Source organism: Psammomys obesus, unplaced genomic scaffold, assembly GCF_907164565.1.
Source record: "Psammomys obesus unplaced genomic scaffold, mPsaObe1.curated_primary_1811, whole genome shotgun sequence".
Taxonomy (NCBI): domain Eukaryota; kingdom Metazoa; phylum Chordata; class Mammalia; order Rodentia; family Muridae; genus Psammomys; species Psammomys obesus.
Window position 1 is genome coordinate 42,843,151 of NW_026585504.1, and position 9,806 is coordinate 42,852,956.

Here is a 9,806-nt window from a genome sequence, read left to right on the forward strand (position 1 = left end):
CTAACCCGAGACCCACCCCGTGATAGACTAGACCAGAACAAAGAAAAATATTAAAAGTGGCAAGGGAAAAAAGCCAAGTAACATAAAGGTAGACCTATCAGAATCACACCTGACTTCTCAACAGAGACTATGAAAGCCAGAAGGGCCTGAACAGATGTCATGAGACACTAAGAAATCACAGATGCCAACCCAGACTGCTATACCAGCAAAACTTTCAATCAACATATAGAGAAAACAAAATATTCCATGACATAACTAAATTCACACAATATCTATAAGCAACTCAAAACTACAGAAGATACTAGAAGGAAAACTCCAATCCCATGAGAGCAACTACATCCAACGCAGAATGTAGATAACTTCACAATGACAACAACAAAAAATCAAAAGAAAACAAGCACACAAACACACTATCACTACCAAATTCACAATAAAAGAAACTAACAATCATTGGTCACGAATATCTACCAACATCAGTAAACTCAACTGTCTAATAAATGGTTATTTAACCATTATTAATGGTCAGTAAGCATAGACAAACAGAATGGTTGCAGAAACAGGATCCAACATTCTGCTACATCTAAGAAACACATCTCTGCAACAAAGATAAACATTACCTCAAAATAAAGGGCTGGAAAAAAGTTTTCCAAGTGAATAGATCCAAGAAGCAAGTTGGAGTAGCTATCCTAATATCTAATAAAATAGAACTTCAACCAAAATTAAACAAAATAGATGGCTAAGGACACTTGATCCTCATCAAAGAAAAAAAAATCCACCATGAGGACATCACTATTTTGAACATCTTTTCTCCAGATGCAAGGGCACCTGTATTTGTAAAAGAAACATTATTAAACCTTAAATCACACATTACTTGTAGAAGTCTTCAACACCCCACTCTCATCAAGGGGCAGATCACTGAGAGAGAAGCTAAATAGTGAAATACTTAGGCTTACAAAAGTAATGAATCAAATAGACCTAACTGATACACAACTCTCACCCAAACACAAAAGAATATACCTTCTCAGCAACTCATGGAACCTTCTCCAAAATTGACCATATAACCAGGCACAAAGCAAGCCTCAATAGATACAAGAAAATTGAAATATTTCGTGTATCCTATTAGACCACCATGGTTTAAAGCTAGACATCAACAATAACAAAAATAGCAAGAAGCCTACACGTTCATGGAAATTGAACAACTCTACTCAATGACAGCTGGGTCAGGTAAGAAAGAAATTAAAGAATTTCTAGAATTCAATGAAAATGCAGGCACAACATACCCAAACTTATGGGTATGAAAGCAGTGCTAAGGGGAAAGTTCATAGCCCTAAGTGCCTTCATAAAAAAATTTGAGACTTCTCATACAAGCAACCTAATAGCACATCTGAAAGTCCTAGAAAGAAAAAAAGCACACACACATACCCAAGAGGAGTAGATGGCTGGAAATAATCAAACTCAGGGCTGAAATCAATAAATTAGAAACAACAACAAAACGATTCAAAGAATCAACAAAACAAAGAGCTGGTTCTATGAGAAAATCAACAAAATCGACAAACCCTTAGCCAAACTAACTAAAAGAAAGAGAGAAACTATCCAAATCAGCAAAATCATAAATAAAGGAACATAATGACAGACACTGAGGAACTCCACAGAATCATTAGGTCTTCCTTCAAAAGTTTATATAGCACAAAACTGGAAAATCTAAATGAAATGGACAATTTTATTGATAGATTCCACTTACCAAAGCTGAATTAAGATCAGGTAAATAAATGAAATAGTCATATAAATCCTAAAGAAATAAAAGCAGTCATCAAAATCTCCCATTTAAAAAAAAAAAAAAAAGGCCAGGGACAAATGGTTTCGGTACAGAATCCTACCAGACCTTCAAAGAAGAGCTAACACCAATACTCGTCAAACTATTCCACAAAACAGAAACAGAAGGAACATCACCAAACTCATTCTATGTCACCTAGATACCCAAACCTCACAGATACCCAAAAAAGAAAGAATTTCAGACCAATCTCCCTTATAAACATTGACACAAAAATACTCAATAAAATACTTGCAAACTGAATCCAAGAACACAGCAAAAATATCATCCACTATGAGCAAGTCGGCAAGGGTAGTTCAGTATATGGAAGTCCATCAATGTAAATCAATCATATAAACAAGCTGAAAGAAAACACTACATGATCATCTCCCCAGATGCTGAAAAAGCATTTGATAAAATCCAACACCCTTTCACGTTTAAAGTCTTGGAAAGATAAGGTATACAAGGTGCATATCTAAACATAGTAAATGCAACATACAGCAACCCTATAGCCAACATCAAACTAAATGGAGAGAAACTTAAATCAGTCCCACTGAAATCAGGAACAAGGCAAGGCTGCCCCACTATCTTCATATCTCTTGAACATAGTTCTTCTTGAAGTTGTAGGTAGATCAATAAGAGATCAAGGAGATACAAATTGGAAAGGAAGAAGTCAAAGTACACTATTTGCAGATGATATGATAGTATACATGAATGACCCCAAAAGTTCTATCAGGAAACTTCTACACCTGATAAACACCTTCAGCAAAGTGGCTGGATATAAAATTAACAACAACAACAAAAAAATCATTAGCTCTCCTGATTACAAAAGACAAATGGCTAAGAAAGAAATTAGGGAAATAACACCCTTCATAATAACCACAAATAACATAAAGTATCTTGGTGTAACTCTAACCAAAAAAGTCAAAGACTTGTATGGAAAAAAAAAAAAACTTCAAGAAAGAAATTAAAGAAGATATCAGAAGATGGAAAGATCTCCCATGTTCATGGCTCAGTAGGATTAACATAGTAGAATGGCCATCTTTCCAAAAACAATCTACAGATTCAATGCAATTCCCATGAAAATACCAACAAAATTCTTTATAGACCTTGAAAGAACAAGTCTCAATTTCATATGGAAAAAGAAAATACCCAGAATAGCGAAAACAATGCTCTACAATAAAGATCTTCTGAAGGTATCTCCATCCCTGATCTCAAATTGTACTGTGGAGCAACTGTAATGAAAATAGCATGGTACTGGCATAAAACAGATTAGTGGATCAATGGAACCGAACAGAAGACTCTGAAATAAACCCACACACTTACAGACACCTGATTTTTGACAAAAACAAAACAAACAAACAAAAAAAAACCCACAAACCAAAACCATAAAATGGAAAAAAGATAGCATCTTCAACAAATGGTGTTGGTACATGTAGAAAAATGAAAATAGATCCATATCTATCATCCTGCACAAAATTAAAGTCCAAGTGGATCAAAGATCTGAACATAAAAGCAGACACATTAAATCTGTTAGAAGAAAAAGTGAGGAAGAGCTTTGAACTCATTCTCACAGGAGATAATTTCCTGAACAGAATATCAACAGCTCAGGCTCTAAGGTCAACCATCATTAAATGGAACTTCATGAAACTTTGAAAAGCTTCTGTAAAGCAAAGGACAATGTCAACAGAACAAAATGACAACTTACAGACCGGGAAAAGATCTTCACCAACCCTACATCTGATAGAGGGCTAATATCCAGAATATATGGGGAAGCAGCATTACCAGGCCACAGAAGAAGACAATGCAGCCACTCCTGATGAGACCTAATTGACTAGGATCAGAAGGAAGGAAAAGAAGACCTCCCCTATCAGTGGACTTGGGGAGGGGCATGCATGCAGAGGGTGGAGGAAGGGAGGGATTGGGACAGGAGGAGGGAGGGAACCACAGGGGGGATACAAAGTGAATAAAGTGTAATTAATAAAGAAAATAAAAAAATAAAAAAATAAAAAAACTTTAAAATAGAGATGAATATGACAAACTTATATGATACACATGTGTAAAAATACTATCACAAAGTATACTATTTTATAAGATAATTAAAAAGAAACATTTTAACAATTAAAAGATAATAATGAAATAAAAAAAAGAACTCAAGAAATTAAACCCTAATATACCAAATAATCAAATTAAAAATGGGGCACAGAGCTCAACAGAATTCTCAACAGTGGAATATTGAATGGTGGAGAAATACTTAAAGAAATGCTCAATGTCTTTAGTCATCAGGGAAATGCATATCAAAATGACTCCAATATTCCATCTTAAAACCATCAGAATGGCTAAGATCAAATACTCAAGTTACAACACATGCTGGAGATGATGTGGAGAAAGAGGAACCTTTCTGCATTGTTTGGTGGGAGAGCAAATTTGTACAACCACTTTGGAAATCAATATGTCACTTTCTCAGAAAACTGGGAATAGCCCTATCTTAAGACCCAGCTATACCACTCCTGGGCATATACCCCAAATATGCTCCAACATACACCAAGGACATTTGCTGAACTATGTTCCTAGCAGCTTTATTCGTAATATTCAGAATCTGGAAACAACCTAGATGTCCCTCAACAGAGGAATGGATATAGAAATTGTGGTACATTTACAGAATGGAATACTACTCAGCTATTTAAAACAAAGAAATCATGAAATTTGCAGGCAAATGGATGGAACTAGAAAAGATCATCCTGAGTGTTGTAACTCAGACCCAGAAAGACACACATGATATATACTTACTTGTAAGTGGACATTAGTCATATAATACAGCATAAACATACTAAAATCTACAGACCTAAAGAAGCCAAACAGAAAAGAGGACCCTAGGGAGGAAGCTTAATTCTCATTCAGAAGGGCAAACAGGATAGACACTGGAAGCGGTTGAAGAAAGGGAAAAGGATGGAAACCTACCATAGATATCTTCTGAAAGACTCCATCCAGCAGGGGATTGAAGCAGATGCAGACACTCACAGCCAAACTCGGGGGAGAGTGCAGGGAGTCTTATGCAAGAAGGAAGGGATAGAAGTACCCGAAGGGAAAGGAGCTCCACATGTAGATCAACAAAGCCAAAATATTTCACCTCAGTGGGGCATGCAGAGACTGATGCATCAACCAAGGGCCTTGCATGGAGAGGACCTAGACACCCCTGCTCAGATGTAGCCCATAGGCAGCTCACTCTCCAAGTGGCTTCTCTAGTAAGGGGAGCAGGGGTAGTCTCTGACACGATCTCAGTTGCCTGCTCCTAGATCACTTCCCCCTGGCGGTGGGGTGGCCTTACTAGGCCACAGAGGAAGAGGACCCAGCCAGTCATGAGGACACATGATAGGCTAGGGTCAGATAAGGAGGACTTCCCCTTTTCAGTGGACTAGGTGAGGGGGATAGGGAGGAAGAAGAAGAGAGGGTGAGACCTGGAGGATATGAGGGAGGGGTACCATCGGGATACACACTGAATAAATTATAAAAATAATAAGATAAAAATTAAATAAAATTTAAAAGAATGGATTTTAGGCACTTATAACAAAATATGCTAGCTGTGAATACACTAATTTGCTTTACTGTACTAATATTTTCATTGTTTATGTATATGTATATATTTCATGCACATTGTATGCTTTAAGCGTGTCGCATATACATAATATTAATATCTTCCTGAAATGTTTGCAAGCTGCTGACCTGAAGGCTTCTGCAGCTGGGCATGCCAATGAGACATTCCTAAACCCAAGGAGAGAAACACATGATCATCAAGATAAGAAAATCAGCCATTTGTCCAGATTCCTTATGTCCTCTACAGGTTTCTGCCCTACCGATGTCTTTGTCTAAGACAGGATCCGATCCAAGCTCCCATCTTACACTCGGTCACTGTTAATCCCCTGTGGAAGAATTCCTCAATTTCCTTAGTTGTCATACTTCTCAAGAGTAAAAGATAACTGTTAGACAGAATATTATCCAGGCCGAGTTCCCCACTGAGGAGGTGTTACAGCTCCCTACTTGGATATTAGGAGGCACATTCTATCAATTTATCTCATTTGGGAAGGTGAACTTTGGACAGTTATAAAGGGGGTGGAAATAGTGCATTCTCCCATTGAAATTAATAAATGCATTGTTGGGAGATACCCTGAGACAGTTTTAAAACACACACGCGTACACACACACACACACACACACACACACACACACACACACACACACGGCTTCAGTCTTGCACAAAGTACTATAGGCAACTGAGGGAAGCTGGGAGTGGGCGAGGTGGCCCTCCCCAGGGAAAACCACACTAATAGATTGTCTAGTGTCTTATCCCTGAAATGTACATACATACAAGCTACATTGTATTTGGGAACATTACATGCATGCAGTAATAATTAGTGAAAAAAGAGGCCATGAATTTTAAGAAAAGCAGGGATTGTTTAGAGAGAGGGAAAGGGAAGAAAGAAATGCTGCAATTATATTATTACCTTCAAATATTTTTATTAATTACACTTGATTCACTTTGTTTCCCCCCATAAACTCCTCCCTCCTCCCCTCCTAATCGCACCTTCCCTCCCCCTTCTTCATGCATGCCCCTCCCCAAGTCCACTGATAGGGAAGGTTCCCCTCTCCTTCCTTCTGATCCTAGTCTATCAGATCTCATCAGGAGTGGCTGCATTGTCATCTTCTGTGGCCTGGTAAGGCTGCTCCCCCCTCAGGGGGAGGTGATCAAAGAGCAGGCCAATCAGTTCATGTTATAAACAGTTCCTGTTCCCATTACTATGGAACCCACTTGGACACTGAACTTCCGTGGGCTACATCTGTGCAGGGGTTCTAGGTTATCTCCATGCCTGGTACTTGGTTGGAGTATGAGTCTCTGGAAAGACCTCTGTGTTTAAAATTTTTTGGTTCTATTGCTCTCCTTGTGGAGTTTCTGTCATCTCCAGCTCTTACTATTTCCCACTTCTTACGTAAGATTCCATGCACACTGCCCAACAGTTGGCCATAAGTCTCAGCATCTGCTTTGATAGTCTGCAGGGCAGAGCCTTTCAGCAGCCCTCTGTGGCAGGTTCCTAGGTTGTTTCTGGTTTTCTTCTTCTTCTGATGTCCATCCTCTTTGTACCTTCAAATATTTTAATATTAATATTTTTATTAGTTAAAAGAAAGTTGGGTTGCACCACCATGCCAAGTTTATGCTGGTGATCAAAGCCAGGGCTTTGTGAATATCAGCACGGAGGCAGCCAGGCCACATCCCCAGTCCCTGCTGTAGTTAATTACAGGGTCTCGATTCTGCGAGGAGCACTTTGCAATTAAATTTCACAGTGCAACAAAGGCCTTCATATTCTTCAACAAGGTCAATTCACTACAGTGAGTGAGTCGGAAAGTAAATCTGAAGGTATAGCTGGACATTTACCTTTGCATATTTTCATATCATTGTTTACTGGGATAAAAAATTGAAACATTCTATAATGGCTAGTTATATCCACAGCAGGAAATACTTTACAAGTGTTTAAAATGAATAATTTAGGATGGGCCATACAGAACAACTCTAGAACTAACAAGCCCTATAATTTTTATTTTTTCTTATTCTGCCCCATCATTTTGATCTCAACATCATTCCAAACTCATGGCAATGCACAGATCCCTCCCCTATTTTTGATCTACTTTAATCGCCCTGATCCATAGACTCTTCACGGCTTTCTTCACTTCTGCATTTCTCAGGGAATAGATGATAGGGTTGAGGAGGGGAGTTACCACGGTGTAGAACACAGTTACCATCTTGTCTATAGGCAGAGTGGCTGTAGGTCTCAGATAGATGAAGACACAGGGTGCAAAGAATAAGACAACTACAGCGACATGGGACCCACAGGTGGACAGAGCTTTGCGTCGTCCCTCAGAACTCTGAGTTCTCAGATGATACAAGATGACCACATAGGATGCTAAGAGGACAACAAAGCTGATCACGGACAGTGTTCCCCCATTGGCAACAATCAGCAGACCGATGAGGAAGGTGTCTGAGCAGGCAAGCTTGAGCACAGGAAGCACGTCACAGAAATAATGGTCAATGACTTTGGGGCCACAGAAGGGCAAGCGGAAGATGAGAAGGACCTGGGCAAGGGAATGCACAAAGCCTCCCATCCATGCTGTTCCCACGAGGACCGCACACACCTGCCGGTTCATGATGCTGGTGTAGTGCAGGGGCTTGCAGATGGCCACATAGCGGTCATAGGCCATCATCGTGAGCAGGAACATCTCAATGCCACCGAAGAAATGCATGAAGAAAAGCTGTGTCATGCAGCCCCACACAGATATGGATTTCTTTTCAGCTATGAGATCCGTGATGAGTTTGGGGACTATTGTGGAGGAATAACAGATCTCCACAAAGGAGAGGGAGCTGAGGAAGAAGTACATGGGGGACCCGAGACTTCTGCTGGCTGCCACAGTGACCACCATGAGAAGATTCCCCAGCACAATGGCTGTGTACAAGAGCAGAAATATCACAAAGCAAACTCTCTGCAAGTCTTGATTGGCAGTGAGTCCCAGGAAAATGAACTCAGTCACATTGTGTATGTCAGCCATGAGGGAGCAAGCTGGGTGGTTTGATCTGAAATTATATGAAAGGTGAGGATTTAATAACATGGAGAAGGAAGAGCATGCTGTGAAGAAAGAGAGAAAGTGCGAATGTGTTGTGTATGGCTGGAATAGTGAGGGAAACAGCAAAGTACAAAGCTATAGGCGAGACCACCACCACTGCTTAAAGGACAATTAGAGACTTTGGGCTTTACCCTTCAGCCAGTGGGGCACCAGCAAGAACGGGTATTATCTGGTAGGTCATTCTGTATGTAGAATGTACAACTGTCAAAGGAAAAACAGATCAAGGGAAAAATAGACTTATTAAAAAGTTGTGTTTCCTCATGAAGAAGAGGCTGCCAGGACACAGTTTCCATCTGTGTTGCATGTCTTTCTGTTGCTTTTGACTGTTTTTAGTATTATTTGTCCTGCCATCTTCTTTTGTTATTTCTTCCCTTGGTTTGCAGAACAAAGTTTCTCCACCGTTTTATATATGGTATCAGCATTTTCAGAATAAATAACACTGGGGCAGCTCCTTTGATGCTCAGTGTCCCTTAGGGGGACCAGAGCTCACCACAGATGTGGCCTGTGACTGTATTTTTTCTAATTCTTGTCCTTATTTTATGCTTGATTACTTATTGACCTTTTCCTTCACTTTAATCCATTTACTTTTCTTTTCTTTCCTGGCGCTTTGATTTCCTCCACTCTTATGCTTTTAGTGCCAGCAATGGTCCAATATCCTTCCTCCGGACCCAGCTATAATTTAGGGCATTGCTCAGACTGCATACTGACTAACTTGAAAACTACGTTTTTTTTCCAGGATAGCTGAGACTGTGTGTATTAACAAAGCCTTTCCTCCAGTGAGACTCCACAGCACCTAAGGTTAGGAGCTGGATGATTCTGCCCATATCCCAAAATGTCTCTCCTTTACTGACCCAGACAAGTAATGGAGACCCGCACAGACGAGAGACAACTCAGAAAACACACCTCAAAATTATAGAAAAAGAAAAAGTGGTAGAGTAGACTTAAATCTTAGATTATTAGAAAATTCTCTCAGGAAGCTCCTTCTAGAGAAAAGCACTGAAAACAGCCCAACTTCCGGGTCCACATCCAGCTGTTCTCAGGAAGTAACTCCTGCAATGTCTACGGAGTCCTTTAAGTTTTCAGATCCTAAAGATCCAAACTGTAACATGAAGACAGCACGTACCTCAGAGGAGGAGACCACAAGGCCTAGGCCCAGTCTAGTTCTCCCAGAAGCTAAGTCCTGGCCCTTGATTTCTTCAGTGCCTCCCGGAGATGAGAACCCCCTCCCCAGCTCATAGGTGCATGCAGCCACCGGCCCCTCACTCAGGACATTTTGTAAGCATAGTACTTAATCACTGTGGATCAAACTGCCTATTGCAGTGTGAAC

The 9,806-nt window shown here is 40.0% G+C and overlaps 1 protein-coding gene across 1 annotated transcript; it reads right to left on the reverse strand.

The window, feature by feature from the left end:
• Nucleotides 1–7,474: 7,474 nt before the first annotated feature.
• LOC129674445 (olfactory receptor 4X2-like) lies at nt 7,475–8,404 on the reverse strand. The gene has a single exon (XM_055604400.1). The coding sequence runs from the start codon at nt 8,402–8,404 to the stop codon at nt 7,475–7,477; it is 930 nt and encodes a 309-aa protein (XP_055460375.1).
• Between the last annotated feature and the right edge of the window lie 1,402 nt (nt 8,405–9,806).

Excerpts from the sequence above, each read along its gene's own strand:
- LOC129674445 (XM_055604400.1), bottom strand. The coding sequence starts at position 8,404 with ATGGCTGACATACACAATGTGACTGAGTTCATTTTCCTGGGACTCACT.